The sequence below is a fragment of the Ranitomeya imitator genome, chromosome 5 (assembly GCF_032444005.1).
Source record: "Ranitomeya imitator isolate aRanImi1 chromosome 5, aRanImi1.pri, whole genome shotgun sequence".
Classification (NCBI taxonomy): Eukaryota; Metazoa; Chordata; class Amphibia; order Anura; family Dendrobatidae; genus Ranitomeya; species Ranitomeya imitator.
In genome coordinates, this window is record NC_091286.1 from 36,756,850 (window position 1) to 36,782,898 (window position 26,049).

The 26,049-nt window shown below is 42.4% G+C and overlaps 1 protein-coding gene across 3 annotated transcripts in view; it reads right to left on the reverse strand.

Annotated features, from left to right (window-relative positions):
• HHAT (hedgehog acyltransferase) overlaps positions 1–26,049 on the reverse strand; it is a 312,900-nt gene that overhangs the window by 146,049 nt on the left and 140,802 nt on the right. For 2 of the 3 annotated variants that reach the window (XM_069768561.1, XM_069768559.1), the window contains one exon: positions 8,398–8,433. The exons of the other annotated variant lie outside the window; for it this stretch is intronic. In XM_069768561.1, the coding sequence (XP_069624662.1) occupies positions 8,398–8,433 (36 nt within the window). The remainder of the gene's footprint in view (positions 1–8,397; positions 8,434–26,049) is intronic. 3 annotated transcript variants of the gene reach the window in all.

Genomic DNA, 26,049 nt, shown 5'->3' on the forward strand with positions numbered 1-26,049 from the left:
CATTTTTTTATGCGTTTTTTTTTATCCTATTCAATTGAATGGGTGAAAAACACTGCAAAACACCAAAACACTTGCATGAAACTGCTTCAAATATGCAAGGAAAAAATAAGCAGCACATGCATGAGATTTCAAAAATCTCACTCCATTTGCTACTACTGTAAAATGATGCCAAGAAAAATGTGTCAAAAATGCAATTTTTTTTATATACCCTAAAAGTCTAGAGATCAGCTACATGATTAGAAGTGGAATAGTTATTCCCAGGAATTACTTCTATCGCCATTATTTGAGATGGAGAATGCAGATACGATGCAATTTGGTGTATTATGTATCCATCCTCTAGATACAGATCCGGCAGCTGCTGGCCGCAGATATGTAAAGTATCTACTGAGGGAATCTATGAAGTGGCTTTATACAAATGAATCTGTTTAGTGGTGTGAATCGTAGCGTGCGCCAATTTCTGACTAGACAAAGAGATCTGCTCCATATTCATGTGTTGTCTCCGAGCGGCGGCTTTGTTGCCGAGGTGTGTGAAGACAATTAGACAGTGATCCGTCTGTGATACAATTCTACTTAGAAGTTTGGCATCAAACTGTGACTGTCGTATGGAAAATGATACATTGAAGAGATGATACAGTAGCATGTAAAAGATTGGACCCCCTGGTCAAAATTACTGTTATTGTGAACAGTTAAGATGAAGATGAAATGATCTCTAAAAGGTCTAAAGATAAAGACGACACATTTCCTTTGTATTTTAGGCTGTAAATATTGTAATTTCATTACATTATAAAAAGGTAAAATGGGCCGATGCAAAAGTTTGGGATTTGTGTGCTCAGATAACTTTGACGAAGGTTTAAGACCTTAATTCGCCTGTTAGGATTATGGCTTGTTCACTCTCATCGTTAGGAAAAGCCAAGAGATGCCAATTTCTCAGTTTTATAAAAACCCAGCCTCCTTTAACCTTGCCAAAAAACAGCAGTCATGTGTTCTTCTAAGCAGCTTCCTAGCACTCTGAAAATAAAAATGGTGAAGACCCACAAAGCAGAAGAAGGCCGTAAGAAGATAGCAAAGCGTTTTCAAGTTGTCCTTACCTCAGTTCAAAATGTAATTAAGAAATGGCAGTTACCAGGAACAGTGAAGGTCAAGATAAGGTCTGGAAGACCAAGCAAAATGAGTGAGAGCTGCTCGCAGGATTGCTAGAGAAGCAAATCAGAACCTCCACTTGACTGGCTTGGCTTGTCACTCTTCACAAGGAGAAAAGTTAACCCTTAGATCAGTGTTCTTCAACTCCACTCCTCAAGAGCCACCAACAAGTCATGTTTTCATGAATTCCTTATCATTGTCCAGGTGATAACTGTGTCACCTGGACAGTCAATAATTCCATCACCTGGGCAACACTAAGGAAATCCTGAAAACATGACCTGTTGGTGGCTCTTGAGGACCCAAGTTGGAGAACACTGCCTTAGATCCTAGCCAATGAGTCAATGTTCGACACTTCAATGAGTATCCAAATCTGCGCAGACAAAGGCCAATAACCCTGAAACGGCTATCTAGAGATGGTGTCTTTTCCTTTTGGGTTTTTCTAAATATCTGAAGTTACGATCCTTTTACACTGTACGATTATAACAGTTTCACAATAATTGTCCATTGTAAATAGGCTCACGGTTAACCAAAAAAACAAGCAAGACACTTGTTCGTCGCGTGAAATGATCTTGGTTTGCACAAAAGATCACTATTCTCGGCAGCACATAGCCCTGTATAAACAGGACCAGCGCTGCCGAGAATAATTTCAGACTATCTTCTGCTTGAAAAACTCAGCAAGTTTGCCTAAGTTTAAGGTATTGTGCACACGTTGCGGATTGGGATGCAGAATTTTCCGCACAAAATCTGCATCTCCTGACAGAAAACGCAGGTGCAGATTTGCCGTGGATTTTGTGCGGTTTTGTTGCGGATTTTCTGCGTTTTTTACCCCTGCGGATTTCTATAATGGAAGGGTGCAGAAAAGCCGCAGTTCCGTACAAAAGAAGTAGCATGCTCCTTCTTTTGATCCGCAGCGGCTTTCATGCGGATTTTTCCGCACCATTAGCACAGCTTTTTTTTTTTCTATTGATTTACATTGTACTGTAAATCACTTTGCGGAACTGCAGTGTTTCTGCGCGGAAAAATCCGCTGCAGATCCGCACTAATTTATTAGCGTGTGCACACAGTCTAAAAGACTTCATGTGCACATAGGCCAAACGTTTTTTTCTCATGCTTTATATTTAAAAAATGTCTTTCCGCACTTCTGCCCGCGTTCCTTTCTAGTCTCCTACAGTTTTCCATAAGGAAGAAAAAAAAAACCCTCATACAGCTCCATAGACGGAAAAATAAAAATGTCACCTGTCTCGGAAAATGACAAGAGAAACCAATTTTCTTTACAGACGTTAAGAAAAAAAAAATTCAAGATTAAAAAAAATAAATAAAAATCAACTGAAGTTTGGGATCTCCGTAATAGTACCTGACCTGGAGTGCCACGTTTCCAAGTCTTAATTACAGCACACCGTAAAAACAAAACCCAAAAAGGTATGTTCACACGATGCGGATTTTTCTACATAAAAAGCAGTGTTGGCAGGAAAAACTGTTCCTTTTGTATGTATTTTTTTCACTAGTCATTTGAATGGATGAAAAAGAATTGACAAGCTGCAGATTTTGCCCAGAAATCTCAAAAGATGCAAGGAAAAAAAATGCAGGGTGAGAATGAGATTTTTTTAATTTTATTTACTTTGCTAGCACTGTAAAAAAAAAGGGAGGGAAAAAAGCTGCAAAAATGACAACTGTGCACATAGCCTTAGAGGGGTTTTCAGATGAAAAGAGGTTATCTCGCCTAACCGCAAAATGTCGTATAATTTGCTAATCATGGGAGATCCAACGGTCCATTTATCAGAAGAATGGGGAACTATAATCGCCACTACAAAATGATGTTACAGACCCGACCACTGCGCCATTCATTGTCTATGGTGGTGCTGAAAAGAGGCGAGTCCAGCGCTCGGCAGCAACATAGCAATTTAACTGAGTGCAGGTTGAGCATGAACACTGCCGATCCATTCTAAGGGGGAAGAAAAGCTCTTCGTTTTGCCAATTCGTGTGGGTCCCAGCAGTCGGACCCCCACCGATCAACAAGTTATCACCTAGATTTATTGATATTGATAAATACCCCCAACTACCATGTGCCTTATATAATGCTAGTGTCTTCCTATTTGGTAGAAGGGTCTTTTGGACTCCTAAGGCACATGCAGTCAGGTGTCACATCTCCTACACTGCGTGCAGAATTATTAGGCAAGCTGTATTTTAGAGGATTATTTTTATTAGATCAACAACCCAAAAGACTCACAAATATCAAAGCTTAATATTTTTGGAAGTTGGAGTGGGTTATTTTTAGATTTGGCTATCTTAGGAGGATATCTGTTTGTGCAGGTAACTATTACTGTGCAGAATTATTAGGCAACCTAATAAAAACCAAATATATTCCCATCTCACTTGTTTATTTTCACCAGGTAAACCAATATAACTGCACAAAATTTAGAAATAAACATTTCTGACATGCAAAAACAAAACCCCCCAAAAATGAGTGACCAATATAGCCCCCTTTCTTTATGATGACACTCAGCAGCCTTCATCCATAGATTGTCAGTTGCTTGATCTGTTTACAACCAACATTGCGTGCAGCGGCCACCACAGCCTCCAGACACTGTTCCGAGAGGTGGACTGTTTTCCCTCCCTGTAGATCTCACATTTTATGAGGGACCACAGGTTCTCTATGGGGTTCAGATCAGGTGAACAAGGCGGCTATGTCATTATTTTTTCTTCTTTGAGACCTTTACTGGTCAGCCACGCTGTGGAGTAGTTGGAGGCATGTGATGGAGCATTGTCCTGCATGAAAATCATGTTTTTCTTGAACGATACCGACTTCTTCCTGTACCACTGCTTGAAGAAGTTGTCTTCCAGAAACTGGCAGTAGGTCTGGGAGTTGAGCTTCACTCCATGCCTACAACTACGGTGTGGCACTGTAATTGCGTGTATAAGAACCTCAGCCGATGATCCCCCTGTAACTAAAATAAACTCCACAAAGACCATCACTACCAGTCCTACGGAACATAGATCACTGCACAGTTACAGATGGTGACTTACCACTGACGTTCTTTCTGATGGAGTCGTCACCTTTCCCGTCTTTTCCAACTGACCCAGACCGACATGACAACTTCTTCCAGCAACGACTCGGCTACAGAGAATACAACAAAGACACATTTCACTTCTCATATTCCAGCCCCATCATCATCTACTGAGCCGCTGCTGCCGTATGTGTCCTTATTACTGCCCCTGATACCCCAATACTGAGCCACTGCTGCCGTATGTGTCCCTATTACTGCACCTGATGCCCCAATACTGAGCCTCTGCCGTATGTGTCCCTATTACTGCACCTGATGCCCCAATACTGAGCCTCTGCCGTATGTGTCCCTATTACTGCACCTGATGCCCCAATACTGAGCCGCTGCTGCCATATGTGTCCCTATTACTGCACCTGATACCCCAATACTGAGCCGCTGCTGCCGTATGTGTCCCTATTACTGCACCTGATACCCCAATACTGAGCCGCTGCTGCCGTATGTGTCCCTATTACTGCACCTGATACCCCAATACTAAGCCACTGCTGCCGTATGTGTCCCTATTACTGCACCTGATGCCCCAATACTGAGCCGCTGCTGCCGTATGTGTCCCTATTACTGCACCTGATGCCCAAATACTGAGCCGCTGCTGCCATATGTGTCCCTATTACTGCACCTGATACCCCAATACTGAGCCGCTGCTGCCGTATGTGTCCCTATTACTGCACCTGATACCCCAATACTGAGCCACTGCTGCCGTATGTGTCCCTATTACTGCACCTGATGCCCCAATACTGAGCCGCTGCTGCCGTATGTGTCCCTATAACTCCACCTGATACCTCAGTACTGAGCCGCTGCTGCCGTATGTGTCCCTATTACTGCACCTGATGCCCCAATACTGAGCCGCTGCTGCCGTATGTGTCCCTATTACTGCACCTGATGCCCCAATACTGAGCCTCTGCTGTATGTATCCCTATTACTGCACCTGATGCCCCAATACTGAGCGGCTGCTGCCGTATGTGTCCCTATTACTGCACCTGATGCCCCAATACTGAGCCTCTGCCGTATGTGTCCCTATTACTGCACCTGATGCCCCAATACTGAGCCTCTGCTGCCGTATGTGTCCCTATTACTGCCCCTGATACCCCAATACTGAGCCGCTGCTCCATATAGGTCCCTATTACTGCACCTGATACCCGAATACTGAGCCTCTGCTGCCGTATGTGTCCCTATTACTGCCCCTGATACCCCAATACTGAACCGCTGCTGCCGTATGTGTCCCTATTACTGCCCCTGATACCCCAATACTGAGCGGCTGCTCCATATAGGTCCCTATTACTGCACCTGATACCCCAATACTGAGCGGCTGCTCCATATAGGTCCCTATTACTGCACCTGATACCCCAATACTGAGCGGCTGCTCCATATAGGTCCCTATTACTGCACCTGCTGTGTGGTACAAAAGCATTGTTCCTCATACTGCTTCACATAGTAATGCCACCATTGTGCTCTTACATACTAAAATGTCTATGTGCCTTCACAGTAGCCCCAAACCCTTTACAGCCCCCACAGTGGTCCCAACACTGTATATACGCCCCTACACTGTATGATGGCCCGACAGCAGCTTCCAAACTGTATAACGGCCCTTGCATTATCTCTCACACTGTATAATGACCCCCGCAGTAGCTCCCATGCTGTATAATGGAACTTGCAATAGCTCCTATTCTTTAGAATCTGGTCACTGTCCCTGTCTGTGGGCTGCTACTTTTACAGGCCTGATATACTTAACAAAGAGCTAAATAGAAGAAAATAGAAACAGCCAGTGGGTGCGTATAGAGGCCAGTGTATTGGTATAGCTTCCAGAATTTATCCAGGTAAGGCTACTTTCACACTTGCATCGGTACGGGGCCATCGCCATACGTCAGCCCGATGTACCGCTGGACAGTGTGTTAAATGTAGCACAATGTGGGCAGCGGATGCAGTTTTACAACGCATCCGCTGCCCATTGCGATTAGCGGGAAGGAGGGGGCAGAGTTTCGGCCATGCATGCGCGGTCGAAAATGGCGGTCACGACGCACAAAAAAAGCTACATTGAACTTTTTTTGTGCGTCGCTTCTGCCAAAAACACTACGCATCCGTTGCACGACGGATGCGATGTGTGGCCATACGTCGCAATGCGTTGCTAATGCAAGTCAATAGAGAAAAAACGCATCCTGCAGGCAACTTTGCAGGATGTTTTTTCTCCAAAACGACGCATTGCGATGTACGCCTAATAACGCAAGTGTGAAAGTAGCCTAACCCTAAAAAAATACTGTTGTCTGGACAAGATCCCAAAGAGGGAAAAGGAAAGGAGCCAACCAGAAGAAAGAGGGGGAGGTAGAATATTACTTCTAAAGAAGAAAGTACACCCCCTGGCTCGTCTACTCCCCTCTTTTTCCCTTCTCCCCCTTTGGGGTCTTGTTGTCTAGACTGAGTATATGTTCAGGGGCCCGCACCCATATGTGATTTTCTATACACACTTACTTATGATGCTTTTTTCTTCTGTCTGGCTATTTATCACACTGTATAAACTCACTGAAACTTTTATTTTAATAAAAGGTTTTATAATGGGGGTTTTGTGTTTACAACCTTGGATTTACTGATATGAGATCATACAGACACTGGACTGATAGATCCTGACCCCGGCTATAGGACTGCTATATATATATATATATATATATATATATATATATATATATCTATACATATATATCTATACATATATATCTCCTATAGCCGGGGTCAGGATCTATCAGTCCAATGTCTGTATGATCTCATATCAGTAAATCCAAGGTATATATACTATATATACTGACAAGACTGGTCAGTGATGTGCACTGATAGACGTGACCCCGGCTGCAGGACCCCACAGATGAGGATATGTTTCTTTCCTATATATAAAAAGGAGACGTATATCCTCATCTGTGGGGTCCTGCAGCCGGGGTCACGTCTATCAGTGCACATTACTGACCAGTCTTGTCTGAGGAACCATTAGATTCAGCTGCTCTCCAGTGTCTCAGAGAGTGCAGATACAGTATGTGGCTGGGTCTTCTGGAGAGGAGCAGCGTCCTGTCACCTCCTCCCTGCACAGTGGCCGCACCCTCTGCCCCCCTGGTAGCTACGCTACTGTACCAGCCCATACCAGTACCCATCTCCACCTTGCTGGCGTCTGAGTCGGAGTGGAGCTCTCTGCCCTTTACTGATCCAGCCTCTGGCCCATCCATCTGGCCCATCAAGTCACTCTCATTTCATCAGTCCATAAAACCTTTGAAAAGTCAGTCTTAAGATACTTCTTGGCCCAGTCTTGACGTTTTATCTTATGTTTCTTGTTCCATGGTGGTCGTTTTTCAGCCTTCCTTTCCTTGGCCATGTCCCTGAGTATCGCACACCTTGTGATTTTTGTTACTCCAGTAACGTTGTAGCTCTGAAATATGGCAAAACTGGTGGCAAATGGCATCTTGGCAGCTTCACGCTTGATTTTCCTCAATTCATGGGCAGTTACTTTGCGCCTTTTTTGCCCAACACGCTTCTTGCGACCCTGTTGGCTATTTGCCATGAAACGCTTGATTGTTCGGTGATCACGCTTCAAAAGTTTGGCAATTTCAAGACTGCTGCATTCCTCTGCAAGACATCTCACAATTTTGGACTTTTCAGAGCCGTCAAATCTCTCTTCTGACCCATTTTGCCAAAGGAAAGGAAGTTGCCTAATAATTAAGCACACCTTATATAGGGTTCTGATGTCATTAGACAACACCCCTCCTCATTACAGAGATGCACATCACCTGATTTACTTAATTGGTAGTTGGCTCTCAAGCCTGAACAGCTTGGAGTAGGACAACATGTATAAAAAGTATCATGTGATCAAAATACAACTTGCCTAATAATTCTGCACACACTGCATTGTGATCCAATGATAAAAATTGTACACTCAAATCTATGGTTCAGTAAAAAACTTAGCTCACTGATAGCATCCTAGTTGCATCCTACTGCAGTCCTTTTTTCACTGTCTGGATGCCAGGAGAAGTTAGAAAACTCCCATCAGTTTTCAATTTTTTTCAGTTTTTTTTTTTTTTTTTTTGTTGCAAGGATGCAATGGACGAAACGCCAATGAAAACCTGATCCAGAAACGAGTCTGTTTTAATCACTTATGAGAAAAATCAGTGAAACCTGACTAAAAGCCAATAATTTACTCCCGAGTGTTAGCGCATTTTAGACTTACCTCAAGAGAAAGCGGTGGAGGCCGACATCAAAACACCTGAATATGAACACAGAAAGAAAAATGAGCATCAGAATCAAACAATGAGGCCTACACATAAAAAAAAAATCACGTGGACTGAAAAATATTGGAAAATTCATCTGTCGGAAAACAAACACGGAATATTACACACATACAGAAGAAGGTCCAGAAATAAAATTTGTCAGATTTGAAAATGGAAAAACCCAACACGAAATACAGAAGAACTTCAACAAATGTCATCCGAGTGTTACAAAATTGTTCATGAGTTTACTTGTGGTGCCGACACAAGGCGAAAGTCAAGGTCTACCAAGTTTATGGTAACCTCTTTCATAGCAAATTGTCTCTTTAGAGAGGACGAGGACTTGAACTCTAGTGCCCCCTATTGGAAGTAGCAATCCTAAGAGTCAATATCGAACCTTTTATTGAGTCTTGCCATATCACTTAGAATAAAAGCCAAACCAGAATCCCAATTTACAGATACAGTGTTTCGGGGTGATTGCCCCTCATCAGTGCAAAGTAAGAGATCTGATTTGGCTGGGTGAGCGGCTAAGACTGGCGTATAAGGGGTATCAGGGCACCATAAAAGTCTTGGCAGGACTGTCGATATCTTGCATATGTGACTGACTCCTCCCGGTCTTTCCAAGACGGGACTAGCATAGAGGATGTCATAGAATCATAGAATGGTAGAGTTGGAAGGAACCTTCTGGGTCATCTGGTCCAACACTCTGCTCAAAGCAGGATTCACTAAACCATCCCAGACAGAGATGTCTGTCTAGACTCTGTTTGAAGACTTCCATTGAAGGAGAACTCCCCAGTGAAGAGTGATTACGAGATCCAAGACAGGACTAGTCTGGGGGAAGAGAAGCATCGCCAGATGAGTCCTGTCTCATTAGCATATGCAGAATACAAGAAGGTTCTCTTTAAAGGGGTAAAGGACTCTAGCATTCCATTTATTTTTAAAGGGGTTGTCTTTTAATGGGAGCTAAACTCCAATATCCGAGAACGGCCAGAAAACTTCACACAGAGGTGAGAAAAGCTAACCGATGGTGGTGCCAGGTGTCGGACTCCCATCAATCCTAACCACAGCTCATCAATATCATAATCCTGGACAACCCCTTCAAGGATCATATTCTCCAGCTAACAAAAATGGGATCCAACCCAGTGTACTATACATGTACATGTTTCCACATTTCCTTCTTATACTCTGTTCTCTCCCTTGTGGAGCCCCCCGCACTGCCGTCCCCTGATGATCATGATGGGTTTGATTTGTGATAAATGAGTATATGAAGTCTATGAGCCGCACTACAGTATGACAGCTCGTTATGAGCGGTGACAAATGACGAGCGGGAATGAGAAATTGCTCTGTGATGACAAGTCACCATGTCATGTCTCATACATCATCGTTTACATTTTTTTAATGGAACACAAATATAAAAAATCTATTAGCGAAAAACACATTATTTGTTATTTCAGAGGCAGACGCAGCTATTTGTCCTGTAGCACAAACTGCACCGTTAAATCCAGGGATCGGCAGGAACAGGAGATTTCAGCCCTTCTCACGTGGTTGTCTTCTTTAAATTAACTGTTTAAATCAAGTTTTCAAGTTTATGGAAGTGGATTTTTAACCCCTTCAACACTCTTGACGCATAGGTACGTCCAAGGTCGTGTCCCTGCCTTTGATGCGGGCTCCGGCGCTGAGCCTGCATCTTTTCCCGCACATGACAGCGGATCTGACCAATATGGCCACATGAGGGCAGGTTTTTTTGCGGGTCGAGTTGTACTTTCCAATTCTACCATATAATGTACTGGAAAACAGGAATAAATTCCAAGCGTGGTGAAATAAAAAAAAGTTGATTTTTTTTTTTTTTTTACCATGCAATAAATGCCTATATAATAACTGACCTATTATAATGTTCAGGTCATTATGAGTTTGCAGATACCAAACAGGTAAAATTTCTTTTTTATTTAAGTGGTGAAAAAAAAATTTCAAAGTTTGTTAAAAGTCAAATGGTGCCATTTTCTGAGACCCCTGGAATCTCCATTTTTCAGGATCTGTGCCTCAGTGAGGGCTTATTTTTTGCGCGTCGAGCTGATGTTTTTATCATACGATTTTGGGATAGATAAAATGGTTTTTTTGTATTTTTTTTTTTATTGCAATTTTTATTGAACATTTTTCAAATTTTACAAGAAAAGGAAAAATAATTAGGCATTTTAGATTTTTCACTATCATTTATAGGTTAACAATTAACTATTAATTATTGCATTTTATTACAATGTTGTGGCGATCAAAAAAAACTTAATTCTGGAGTTCTGAATTTTTTGACTCATTAAGCCATTTACCAATCGGATTAATTATTCTTATATTTTGATAGATCGGGCGTTTCTGAAAGTGGCGATACCAAATATGTGTATCTTTGACATATTTTTTATTGTTTTATTTTGAATGATGCAAAAAGGGGGGTGATTTGAACTTTAATTTTTTTATATTTTTATAAACTTTTTTTCACTTTTTACTTGCTTCAATGGTCTCCTTAGGAGACTTGAAGCTGCAATCTTCTGATCGCTTATGCTACATATAGCGGGGATTCAGCCATGCTATGTGTAGCACAAGTGATCATTTGCTATGAACGCCGGCCACTGGGCAGCGCTCACAGCAGATCGGCAATGACAACCACGGGGGTCTCCTGCAGACCTCCTCTTGTCATGCCAACCCATAGGCGCTCCACGATCATATGAGAGCTGAGCCGATGGGTAAAGGTAGTGACACGCCACCGGCACGATCGTGTTAAATGCCGCTGTCAGAGATTGACAGCAGCATTTAACATGTATCCCAGTTTCAACAGTGTGCAATGTTATTAAGAAGCTTGCCAACCATTAAACCTTCAAGAACCTCCCTGGACGTGAGGAAAAGAGGGAAATTGACAAGAGATGTCTTCGAAGGTTGGTGCGAATGGTGGAAAAAACACCACGTCAAACATCTAAAGACCTGAAGGCCAACCTTGAACAGTCTGGGGTTATGGTTTCAACAAGAACCACGCCCCACACACTGAAACTTTATAGGCGAAGGCCAAGGAAGAAAGCAACGCTGAAGAAAAGACATAAAAAGGAACTACTGATCTTTGCCAAAGAGTATATTAATAAACCACAATCCTTCTGAAAATGTTTTGTGGACAGATGAAACAAAAATAAAGCTTTTTGGCAATTCAAAGCAACAGTTTGTTTACAGATGGCGCAATGAAGCTTATAAGGAAAAGAACACCCTGCCAACAGTTAAACATGGTGGAGGATCCATAAGGCTATGTGCACACGTATAATGGTCCTCTGCAGATTTTTCCGCAGTGGAATTGATAAATCTGCAGGGCAAAAACGCTGCGTTTTTGCTGCAGATTAATCGCGGATTTACCGCGGTTTTTCTGCGGATTTCACTGAGGTTTTACACCTGCGGTTTTCTATTTGAGCAGGTGTAAAGCCGCTGCGGAATCCGCAGAAAGAAGTTACATGCTGCGGAATGTAAACCGCTGCGTTTTTTTCCGCAGCATGGGCACAGTGTTTTCTGTTTCCCATAGGTTTACATTGTAATGTAAACTCATGGGAAACTGCTGCGGACCCGCAGCTGCGGAAACGCTGCAGATCCGCAGCAAAATCCGCAGCGTGTGCACATACCCTAATACTGTAGGGCTGCTTTGCTGCATCTGGTACTGGAGGTTTTGACTGTATCACAGGAATCATCAAATCAGAGAATTATCAAGAGATTTTAGAACTAAATGTCCTACCCAGTGTAAGAAAACTTGGTTTGAGTCGAAGATTTTCCAGCAAGACAATGACCCAAAGCACACATGCAAAAGTACACAGGAATGGTTGAAAAAGAAAAAATGGCCATCAATGAGTGTTGACCTCAATCCTATTGAAAATCTTTGGGGTGATCTGAAATCTGCTGTTGGGGAAAAGAACCCTGTAAACAATCAAGAGCTTGAACAAACTGCAAAGGAAGAGTGGGAGAAAATACCAGAGGAGAAGTGCAAGAAGCTTATAGATGGCTACAAGAAACATTTGGAGGCTGTCATCAGTGCCAAAGGGTGTGCAACAAATTAGAGGGGCCTTTTTTGCTGGTTATTCTGTTTCTTCTTGAAATTGCAACACATAAGATGAAAAACAATGTTTTATTGTTTTATTACTTTGGACAACTAATTAAAAAAAACCTGAGGCTATAACAATGGCACATCTACATTTATTTCTGAAGATATTGTACAGTCTATGAAAAAAATGAAGGGTGCCTATAATGGTGAGCAGTACTATACATTCCTGTCTTCCCAAATATAATAGCAAGAGATTACAGGTCACTGCATTGCACAAGTTCAACATCCTCGTCTTCTGCTGTTTTCTTCCTCTTATTAAATGGAAAACATCAAACAGAAAATGCATGAAGATGAAATACCAAAAAATTCCGAGGCATTATATTTTAGGTCCCCCATGAATAATGCAACGGGAAGGGTAGAGAGGAAAGACCCTCACAGGTTAAAGGTCAATTTCTCCTTACTGTTATAAAAGAAACAGGAAAACTAATCTAATCAAACCGCAAAAGCAATCAACATAAGTCACCTGAAGAATGACAGGAGTGTGACAGTCGTGTCTCCAGGGCAATGTTCAGTAGTCAATAACATGCAACATCGTCTGTAGAGATCCTGCTTACAAGGAATGATGGCAGATGTGTGACGGCGGCGGCATCATCATTGTGCCTTAGGTCACTATTTGTCATCCTCGTGTATATCTGTAAATATAAGAATCTAACCACTGAACTGGAAGTTCATCCCAGAGACTTGTGGAAGAGAAAGAGGACGCTGTCCGCCGATGGAGCGAGGTCAGGTGAAAAGTTTGTTTTCATATGTATGTATAAAAAGCAGCAGAATGGGGACATTCTTACAAGACAGGGCAAGGATGGGGACATTGTTACAAGATGGGGCAAGGATGGGGACATTGTTACAAGACGGGGCAAGGATGGGGACATTGTTACAAGACGGGGCAAGGATGGGGACATTGTTACAAGACGGTGCAAGGATGGGGACATTGTTACAAGATGGGGAAAAGGATGGGATCATTGTTACGAGACGGGGACAAGGATGGGGACATTGTTACCAGACAGGAACATTACTATAAGATAGGACCAGAATGGGGACATTATTACAGGAAAGGAGACAATGTTACACGCTTCAGTATATTAATACAGCACTGTGGACATTATTACAGGCTGAGGGACATTATTACAGGACAGGAGACACTATTACAGGCTGAGGGACATTATTACAGGATTGGGGACATTATAACATGCTGAGGGACATTACTACATGATTAGGGACATCATTATAGGATGGAGGACATTATTACATGCTGAGGGACATTATTATAGGATTGGGGACATTATTACAGGCTGAAAGACATTATTGCAGGCTGATGGACATTAATAAAAAAGGGGACAATATTACAGGATGGAGCCAAAATTACTATATGGGGCTAATTGTATAACTATTATTGTATGAGGCTGATTACGGGTCAAAAAAAAGAAAAAACATAAAAAAAAAAAGTACAATAAAGAACTAAAAACTAATGGAATAATATTTGTCCACTAAAAATTCTATTCTATTTTATGTATAAATTAAAGTAAAAAAAAGAAGACCTGTACCATAACCCATACAATAAACACCATTAAAGAGAATTAAAAAAACACACAAAAAAGGTTGATGATCAAAAAGTCATATAGAAAAAGAATGGTATCACTGAAAACGTCATCTTCTCCTGCAAATTTTTTTTTATGTGAAGTCCATTTATCCGGTTGAGTTTGAGACCCTCTTTCTTAATCGATGAGGATGCTCTGAGACATCCTTGATTTTTTAGGTACTCACCACTATGGGTTGTAGACAGCCAAAAGCTATACTCAACTCTGGCAGCCCCCTTAGACAATTATTCGAGAGGAGGTGAATAATTGCGTCATTCGAACGTGTTGTTTCAGCCTCGTTCCTGTAATTTGTGGGGTCCAGGAAACGGAACCCCCAGCGTTTTGTTTGCATTTTTTTGATATGACCTCTTTTAAAAAGTAACACACCTTCAAATCTACAGCTCATGCAATTTGCTAAGAGGTGCGTAAACTTTTGCCTGAGATCGTAAGCACAAGACCTTCCAAATTTTAGTTTGTTATTGTACATCATACATTAATGCAAAAATTGAGCAATTATTTGGCAGAATGAAGGTTCATTATGGTAATGTGTCATAAAAGCGATGTAATCAATCACTATATAAAACCTTCCGGCTCTAGATCTCATTAGGGTAATAATCATCAATTAAAAGGTTTGGGATTCTTCATCTGTTGGTGGCAACCTGATCTAACATATTGTCAGAGGTAAACCGGTGGAGAGAAGCCTTTCCGCTGTACAATCGTCTTCATCTCTCGTTTTACTCACCCAATTCTTAATTGTATTTTGCTTTTGTAATTAAGCAGATCTCGTCGGACGCACCGTTTATTAATATTTCACATTTAAAGAGACGAGAATAAACTGACGGTGTATAGATTCAGTAGGAGAACATGAATGAACATTTGTAGCCGGGCATCTGTGCCGCTGTGCACGTCTGGCAATGGCCTCTTGCAACAGATGGTCCGGGAGAATGATTACCCCGATGCCACTTACAGAACAAAAAAAAATTCAATTACACTGTCCAATATAAGACAATCGGAATCGCATTCTAATCAAGAGATGGACAATGTTTTAAAAATGATCAACATTACTTGATATCCGTGGTGACTAGAAAATATACAAAATGTCAAAGTCAGGGCCCGATGGAGCAGCAAAAGGGTTCGTAGGGGAGGAGAACCCAGACTGATCTGTGCACACTGTATCAGAATAATCAGGAGTTCATCATTCTCTCTGCTGTGCATTTTCCGTTATTGTTCTTCCCTATTCCCACTGGACATTGGGGAAAGAGACCTTCCTCCAAGCATCTGACTGCATTCAGTAGATGCCTACTAAATTAGATTCTTTTTTCTTGAACTACCTGGGACTCAAAGTCAGAACCTGTGGCATGGACAGTGAGATACAGGCTGCATAGTTAAGAATAAGATCATTTTCTCTACTTAAAAATCTTCTTCTTTGCAGGCATATTGTACTGGTACTTAGAAAGATATCATTATACTTCAGAAATCTCTATATTCCTTTATATTGTGGGTGAAACAAACGATGAAGAGTAAAACCCAGGACATTTTTTTCCTTAAAGTTTATAAAAGAAATAATGGCTCAAAACAACTAATAATCAAATTAGTTAAGCCCATTTTTAAAGGAAGGAGATTGGGGGAAGAGACTTTCCTCCTAGCATCTGACTTACGGTAAGTTTACTCTAAACTCAGAGCTGTAGCTAGACTTTCCATCACCTGGAGCAAAAGATTCAATGTGCTGCCTGACCCTGTGCTAGATAACTCCGTCAAGGAAATGTGACTTTTTGGTGCCCTCAACACCTAGCACCTGGAGCAGATGCCTCACTTGAGCCCTTCCTAGTTATGCTTCTACTTCAACCTTCCAACAGTATTGAGAACCTTAGGTTGGCAGGACATAAAATAATGCTTACATTGAGGTCTATCCACCAGAAGAAGAAGAGGAGATTGGGATAGCATCAGGACAGGTCCTCCAGAGTGAGACAATCTCTGTAATAATTTGCCACCCTTTCCAAGAGATGAGGAGCCTCATCATAGTACCCCCTCATTTAACTCAGAAATGGAATGGTAAAGTAGACAATTCCTTACAATTAGTAATTTCAGTAAAATTTAATGCAACACTTTCCGGTTAAGCAGCAATTACCGTACTTCTTCGGGTCTTATTACGGCAAACAGAATATGGGAAAATTGTATGGTCAGCGCAGAATTCCTTGGAAGAGCACTATCCACAGAACATTAATAAAATATGGGACTTAATAATTTAGGCTGAAGTTGTATCAGGGCAGATATATTTTAATTCTAAATTATTAAGGTCTATAATTTATTAACAAGAATTTTCACAGTCGGATTTATCCATCAGGATGTTATGACAATTACTCATGGACTTAATGGGACAACACTTTATGAAAAGTTAATAAAAAGTTAGGTCTCACTGTGAAAAAAGTAGGACATTGAAGATTTTGGCAAACGATGTTAATTACCTTGCCACTTTAGATCTCTATGGACTAGCGTGTTTAGGAAAGAGCAATATAAGGCCACGTCTTCTAACACCAAAATTCACACACAGAACTCTTCACCCAAGTTCGTGGCTGATGAGATCATCGGAACTTCAGAATAAATAGGATGGCCTGTTTTTGTTGGAAGCTTGGTCATTCTGTCTAGTCTCTAAAAGTTAGTAATTTACTCATCAGCCAGTTTGACTTTTCGAAATTACTCGGTTTCCCATTTCACCTCACTCCTTGGCTGTTGCTTGGCTCTGGCTCACACTTCTATCTTGTGTTGGTTTGACGGAATTTCCCATCTGTCTTCATCTATTGTTTGTAGTCTTTGCCAATCAAAAGCTACTAGGACATGACCAGGTTATTTTCCCACAGTCTAAATATTCCCTGAAGTGGCCAAAGAGACACTGAGGGGGTAAAGAAAGAAGAATATCCACATCTATCTTTGATTCACAACAGAACCGGTTCACATAAAATGATCAGTAGAGCACTCACCTTCTTCAGCAATTCCATAGGCAACAAATGGTGTGGCGGTCCAGAATGCGCGCCCCAAGATGGGGTTTTAGAGTCTGGTTCTTCAGGTTCCATAACCAAAATCTAAGGATCATTGGGCATCCCAGCCCATCAGACCCCCAGCTATCAGCATGCTATTCCCTGTCTCTTGGTTAGGAAATAACTTTTTTCTGGGTGTGATAAATCGGCAATATTAGTGGGTTCCAATTGGAGTATTCTCCACACTATTTCAGCGCTGGTCAATTATCAAGTCAAAGCGACTCAATCACGGCTTGGAAGGGAACCAAGATATCTTCAGTACAGCATTATTCAGGACTTTGAGGTAGAGTTCCAGACGTTTAGGTAGAATATTAATTTTTAGTTTGTGGTGAATGCATGTCCTTATAGCTAAGAGGACTACTTTTGGTGGCTTGGATTTTTAAAAAATGAAATAGCCTTAAACAGAAGGAGCCGTCCTCTGAGCTTTCTCGCCCTAGTAAGTAATATACTCCAATTCCCCCTCCACCAAAACCGGGGCAGGAGGCTCAACAGATGGAACCATAGGTGCCACGTATCTCCGCAACAACGACCTATGGAATACATTATGTATGGAAAAGGAGTCTGGGAGGGTCAAACGAAAAGACACAGGATTGAGAACCTCAGAAATCCTATACGGACCAATAAAACGAGGTTTAAATTTAGGAGAGGAAACCTTCATAGGAATATGACGAGAAGATAACCAAACCAGATCCCCAACACGAAGTCGGGGACCCACACGGCGTCTGCGATTAGCGAAAAGTTGAGCTTTCTCCTGGGACAAGATCAAATTGTCCACTACCTGAGTCCAGATCTGCTGCAACCTATCCACCACAGAATCCACACCAGGACAGTCCGAAGACTCAACCTGTCCTGAAGAGAAACGAGGATGGAACCCAGAATTGCAAAAAAATGGAGAAACCAAGGTAGCCGAGCTGGCCCGATTATTAAGGGCGAACTCAGCCAACGGCAAAAAGGACACCCAATCATCCTGGTCTGCAGAAACAAAACATCTCAGATATGTTTCCAAGGTCTGATTGGTTCGTTCGGTCTGGCCATTAGTCTGAGGATGGAAAGCCGAGGAAAAGGATAGGTCAATGCCCATCCTACCACAAAAGGCTCGCCAAAACCTTGAAACAAACTGGGAACCTCTGTCAGAAACAATATTCTCAGGAATGCCATGCAACCGAACCACATGCTGAAAGAACAAAGGTACCAAATCAGAGGAGGAAGGCAATTTAGCCAAGGGCACCAGATGGACCATTTTAGAAAAGCGATCACAGACCACCCAAATGACTGACATCTTTTGAGAAACGGGAAGGTCAGAAATGAAATCCATCGAAATATGTGTCCAAGGCCTCTTTGGGACCGGCAAGGGCAAAAGCAACCCACTGGCACGAGAACAGCAGGGCTTAGCCCTAGCACAAATCCCACAGGACTGCACAAAAGTACGTACATCCCGTGACAGAGATGGCCACCAGAAGGATCTAGCCACTAACTCTCTGGTACCAAAGATTCCAGGATGACCAGCCAACACCGAACAATGAAGTTCAGAGATAAGTTTATTAGTCCACCTATCAGGGACGAACAGTTTCTCTGCTGGACAACGATCAGGTTTATTCGCCTGAAATTTTTGCAGCACCCGCCGCAAATCAGGGGAGATGGCAGACACAATGACTCCTTCCTTGAGGATACCCGCTGGCTCAGATAAACCCGGAGAGTCGGGCACAAAACTCCTAGACAGAGCATCCGCCTTCACATTTTTAGAGCCCGGAAGGTACGAAATCACAAAGTCGAAGCGGGCAAAAAATAACGACCAACGGGCCTGTCTAGGATTCAAGCGCTTGGCAGACTCGAGATAAGTCAAGTTCTTATGATCAGTCAATACCACCACGTGATGCTTAGCTCCTTCAAGCCAATGACGCCACTCCTCGAATGCCCACTTCATGGCCAGCAACTCTCGATTGCCCACATCATAATTACGCTCAGCGGGCGAAAACTTCCTGGAAAAGAAAGCACATGGTTTCATCACTGAGCAATCAGAACCTCTCTGTGACAAAACCGCCCCTGCTCCAATCTCAGAAGCATCAACCTCGACCTGGAACGGAAGAGAAACATCTGGCTGACACAACACAGGGGCAGAACAAAAACGACGCTTCAACTCCTGAAAAGCTTCCACAGCAGCAGAAGACCAATTAACCAAATCAGCACCCTTCTTGGTCAAATCGGTCAATGGTTTGGCAATGCTAGAAAAATTACAGATGAAGCGACGATAAAAATTAGCAAAGCCCAGGAACTTTTGCAGACTTTTCAGAGATGTCGGCTGAATCCAATCCTGGATGGCTTGGACCTTAACTGGATCCATCTCGATAGTAGAATGGGTAAAGATGAACCCCAAAAATGAAACTTTCTGCACACCGAAGAGACACTTTGATCCCTTCACAAACAAAGAGTTAGCGCGCAGGACCTGAAAAACCATTCTGACCTGCTTCACATGAGACTCCCAATCATCTGAGAAGATCAAAATGTCATCCAAGTAAACAATCAGGAATTTATCCAGATACTCACGGAAGATGTCATGCATAAAAGACTGAAACACAGATGGAGCATTGGCAAGTCCGAACGGCATCACTAGATACTCAAAATGACCCTCGGGCGTATTGAATGCAGTTTTCCATTCATCTCCTTGCCTGATTCTCACCAGATTATACGCACCACGAAGATCTATCTTAGTGAACCAACTAGCCCCCTTAATCCGAGCAAACAAGTCAGATAACAATGGCAAGGGATACTGAAATTTAACAGTGATCTTATTAAGAAGGCGGTAATCAATACACGGTCTCAGCGAACCATCCTTCTTGGCTACAAAGAAGAACCCTGCTCCCAGTGGTGAAGACGATGGGCGAATATGTCCCTTCTCCAGGGATTCCTTCACATAACTGCGCATAGCGGCGTGTTCGGGCACGGATAAATTAAATAATCGACCTTTAGGGAATTTACTACCAGGAATCAAATTGATAGCACAATCACAATCCCTATGCGGAGGTAGAGCATCGGACTTGGGCTCTTCAAATACATCCTGATAATCAGACAAGAACTCTGGGACCTCAGAAGGGGTGGATGACGAAATCGACAAAAATGGAACATCACCATGTACCCCCTGACAACCCCAGCTGGATACCGACATGGAATTCCAATCCAATACTGGATTATGGGTTTGTAGCCATGGCAACCCCAACACGACCACATCATGCAGATTATGCAACACCAGAAAGCGAATAACTTCCTGATGTGCAGGAGCCATGCACATGGTCAGCTGGGCCCAGTATTGAGGTTTATACTTGGCCAAAGGTGTAGCATCAATTCCTCTCAATGGAATAGGACACCGCAAAGGCTCCAAGAAAAACCCACAACGTTTAGCATAATCCAAATCCATCAGATTCAGGGCAGCGCCCGAATCCACAAACGCCATGACAGAAAACGACGACAAAGAGCATATCAAGGTAATGGACAGAAGGAATTTGGACTGTACAGTACCAATGACGGCAGACCTAGCGGACCGCTTAGTGCGCTTAGGACAATCAGAAATAGCATGAGTGGAATCGCCACAGTAGAAACACAGACCATTCAGACGTCTGTATTCCTGCCGTTCAACTCTAGTCATAGTCCTATCGCACTGCATAGGCTCAGGTTTAACCTCAGGCAGTACCGCCAAATGGTGCACAGATTTACGCTCGCGCAAGCGTCGACCGATCTGAATGGCCAAAGACAAAGACTCATTCAAACCAGCAAGCATAGGAAATCCCACCATGACATCCTTAAGAGCCTCAGAGAGACCCTTTCTGAACAAAGCTGCCAGCGCAGATTCATTCCACTGAGTGAGTACTGACCATTTCCTAAATTTCTGACAATATACTTCTATATCATCCTGACCCTGGCACAAGCCAGCAAATTTTTCTCAGCCTGATCCACTGAATTAGGCTCATCGTACAGCAATCCGAGCGCCAGGAAAAACGCATCGACACTACTCAATGCAGGGTCTCCTGGCGCAAGAGAAAATGCCCAGTCTTGAGGGTCGCCGCGCAAAAAAGAAATAATAATCAAAACCTGTTGAATAGGATTACCAGAAGAATGAGGTTTCAAGGCCAGAAATAGCTTACAATTATTTTTGAAACTTAGAAACTTAGTTCTATCTCCAAAAAACAAATCAGGAATAGGAATTCTTGGTTCTAACATAGATTTCTGATCAATAGTATCTTGAATTTTTTGTACATTTATAACGAGATTATCCATTGAAGAGCACAGACCCTGAATATCCATGTCCACACCTGTGTCCAGAATCACCCAAATGTCTAGGGGAAAAAAAAAGTGAACACAGAGCTGAGAAAAAAAAAAAAATGATGTCAGAACTTTCTCTTTCCCTCTATTGAGAATCATTAGTTAGGCTCCTTGTACTGTTATGTTTGCTAATGACAGGTGATATGAAGGCAATCCAGAAACACAGTGTGCTTAGCGATCAGAGCGCACACAGTGATCTGACAAATACCCAAAAATACAAGAACGAGCTCTGAGACGTGGAAACTCTGTAGACTGCACACCTGATCCTATCCTAAACACAACTAAAAGCGGCTGTGGATTGCGCCTAACAACTACCTAGGCAACTCGGCACAGCCTAAGAAACTAGCTAGCCTGAAGATAGAAAAATAGGCCTGACTTGCCCCAGAGAAATTCCCCAAAGGAAAAGGCAGCCCCCCACATATAATGACTGTGAGTAAGATGAAAAGACAAAACGTAGGGATGAAATAGATTCAGCAAAGTGGGGCCCGATATTCTAGGACAGAGCGAGGACAGTAAAGCGAACTTTGCAGTCTACAAAAAACCCTAAAGCAAAACCACGCAAAGGGGGCAAAAAAAACCCACCGTGCCGAACTAACGGCACGGCGGTACACCCTTTGCGTCTCAGAGCTTCCAGCAAAACAAAAGACAAGCTGGACAGAAAAAAAGCAACAAAAAAGCAAAAAGCACTTAGCTATACAGAGCAGCAGGTCACAGGAACAATCAGGAGAAGCTCAGATCCAACACTGAAACATTGACAAGGAGCAAGGATAGCAGCATCAGGCGGAGTTAAGTAATGAAGCAGTTAACGAGCTCACCAGAACACCTGAGGGAGGAAGCTCAGAAGCTGCAGTACCACTTGTGACCACAGGAGTGAATTCAGCCACAGAATTCACAACAGGGGCCTTCGAGAGCCCCATTATCACAATTATCCAAATGCATTTTTTGCTGTTTATTTAAGTTGTGCCATCCATCTTAAACTTCATTTTTTGCTCAAGAAAGCGTTTTTTTTAGGACACTCGGGAGCGTTGCATTTTACAGCGTGATTTATTTCTGTATGCACAATCTGTGTCACATAATAAATGGAGATACAAGTGAATCTGTCAACCCGGTGCATTAATAAAATACGGGTTTATGTACGGCGTGCTGACTGTACTGCAGTGTTCAGCGACCGGAGGTTAGGGATTTACTCATTGCTGCTCCTAAATTGAGGACAGGCGTATAGGCAAAGATCTGCGGTGTTACGGGAGCTATGGAGTCAGACCGTACCTTCTGATTTTAATTGGAAGAAGGAAATAAGATACATGAATGCAAGTTCTTTGTGATGATGAAAATTTGTTTTTTATCTCTTTTTTTTTTTTTAAAAAGTAGTGAACATTCTTAATCTTCAGAATGTAACATTCAAAAGCAAATTATATCTGTACTACACGGGCCGCGAGCCCAAGAGTAAAACTAAGAAGCTTGAAGGTCCCTTGAAGACCAGCCATGTCCATTTGTCCTATTAGGCATCATTTAGGTACCAGCATACCCACCCATTTTTCCGAAGCAAAAATGTTTTTTCCTGAAGCATCTTCATTGTTTCTTTTGCAGTGGCGTCTCTTTTTTTTTGTCATTCAAACTTTAAATAGAAAGTAATTTCTAAGCGGAGCCCTCTCAAAGAATGGACATGTTACTTCTTTTAACCGCATCCCAACTTTCGAAGCCAGAAGCCGTGAATATGAGTATCAAAAGATGGAGCAGGGGCACAGCGATGTCGTTTTTACATTGCTGTGTGTTATTGTCACAAGGGTGTCACATCCCACCGGAAGACCTGGAGTTAGACGGTCACGTCGGGTAATGAATCTCTGGTTTTCTTTAGAGATGAAGTGATTCATGTCCTATTTTAAATGGATTGCCTTTCCTTCAGATGCTGAGAGGGTTAAGGACTCTTTCCATGCTGGCTGAGACCATAAAGCCTGGTTGTTCTAAGCTGCAACCGGTTATCATTTGCTCCATATACTGGCTCTTGGCATTTAGTCCTTGCCGGTGAAAGATTCTTCTTCCTGTGCTGTGGGCTAAAGTTAGCTAGTTGGAGTTGAGTTGTTGTAGTAGTGATATGTGGTTTGCTGTGTACACATGTGTGTTTATCCCCTGGTCCTTGCTCCCATTTAGTTTATTCCTCCCTATCCCTATCCTCCTCCCTATTGTTGGTTAGTCTTTTTGTATGATAGCAGTTTTCTGTTATCCCTGTTTTGTCTTTATGTCTTGTTTACCTTACATTTCTGCCCCACGCCTCATGGGATCGAGGACGGGACAGATTAGGGTTTAACAGGAGCCTGGTAAGGTTGAAGACCTGGGCCATATTATCTTCAACAGTACCCTCCAAGACAAGGATAGTTAGGGTCCCAGCTCCAGGGACAGTTTGAGGCCCCTCTCCCTTACCGAAGATGGTCACAACGTGTCAGTTATGTGCATTCTTTGTCGTGTTTTTCTAGCCTTTATTCAGGCAGGCGTAATCAGTCTGAAAAAGACAATGTACCCTACGGGTTTGTGCACACGACATCTTTTAGTCACTGGCGTACCCGTAGAGATTTTCAAGCAGAAAACTTTTTAGGAAAAAGGAGACGGTGTTTTCCTGAAGTCTTTTTTTGGTGTCTTTCATGTAGTTTCTTTTGGTGGCTTTTTTTCTTAACTTGCGTGTATAAAAAAAAACTCAGAGCGGATTCCAAGCACTGCTTCTTTTGTCTGCTTCGTATCTTTGGAAACCTGACGTTATTAAGAGAAGTTGAAAAGATGGGAAATGTGCACAGTGAGTGGTTTCTATATGGCAAAGCATTTTATCATTTCTTTAGCCCTTTTTTAGGCGGGTTACAGAGTGTTCGTGTGCATATACCCTTTTAGAATATCACTTTTTTCACACTTAGGAAAAAACTATACGAGCCAAAGTGGAGATCCGCTAACAAACTGCTGCTCTCACTTAAGCCAACTATTAGTAACAAGGACATTAATCCACCTGAATTATTGAAAACTGGGTTTCAGTCCAATTTTTTTTTTGTAAATTCTCTTCATATATTGAACCCATTTTAAGTCGTCTTCTTTCCCTCATCTTATTCCTGCCAACTGGATCCCTGGGCTCAACTTCCCGGTGAAAAAAATGTTAAGGAGGCGCTGCCTTGCAGGAGTTGTGTGCCGTACTCGGGAGACTTGCCAATTCTTCTAGGAGTTCGGGAGGTTCTCTCATTATCCAAGAGTATCTTGGATTTTCTGGGAGTGCGGGCAAGTATAATATATATATATATATATATATATATATATATATATATATATATATATATATATATATATATATATATATATATATATATATATATACAGGTCCTTCTCAAAAAATTAGCATATAGTGTTAAATTTCATTATTTACCATAATGTAATGATTACAATTAAACTTTCATATATTATAGATTCATTATCCACCAACTGAAATTTGTCAGGTCTTTTATTGTTTTAATACTGATGATTTTGGCATACAACTCCTGATAACCCAAAAAACCTGTCTCAATAAATTAGCATATCAAGAAAAGGTTCTCTAAACGACCTATTACCCTAATCTTCTGAATCAACTAATTAACTCTAAACACATGCAAAAGATACCTGAGGCTTTTATAAACTCCCTGCCTGGTTCATTACTCAAAACCCCCATCATGGGTAAGACTAGCGACCTGACAGATGTCAAGAAGGCCATCATTGACACCCTCAAGCAAGAGGGTAAGACCCAGAAAGAAATTTCTCAACAAATAGGCTGTTCCCAGAGTGCTGTATCAAGGCACCTCAATGGTAAGTCTGTTGGAAGGAAACAATGTGGCCGAAAACGCTGTACAACGAGAAGAGGAGACCGGACCCTGAGGAAGATTGTGGAGAAGGACCGATTCCAGACCTTGGGGAACCTGAGGAAGCAGTGGACTGAGTCTGGTGTGGAAACATCCAGAGCCACCGTGCACAGGCGTGTGCAGGAAATGGGCTACAGGTGCCGCATTCCCCAGGTAAAGCCACTTTTGAACCATAAACAGCGGCAGAGGCGCCTGACCTGGGCTACAGAGAAGCAGCACTGGACTGTTGCTAAGTGGTCCCAAGTACTTTTTTCTGATGAAAGCAAATTTTGCATGTCATTCGAAAATCAAGGTGCCAGAGTCTGGAGGAAGACTGGGGAGAAGGAAATGCCAAAATGCCTGAAGTCCAGTGTCAAGTACCCACAGTCAGTGATGGTGTGGGGTGCCATGTCAGCTGCTGGTGTTGGTCCACTGTGTTTCATCAAGGGCAGGGTCAATGCAGCTAGCTATCAGGAGATTTTGGAGCACTTCATGCTTCCATCGGCTGAAATGCTTTATGGAGATGAAGATTTCATTTTTCAGCACGACCTGGCACCTGCTCACAGTGCCAAAACCACTGGTAAATGGTTTACTGACCATGGTATTACTGTTCTCAATTGGCCTGCCAACTCTCCTGACCTGAACCCCATAGAGAATCTGTGGGATATTGTGAAGAGAAAGTTGAGAGACGCAAGACCCAACACTCTGGATGAGCTTAAGGCCGCTATTGAAG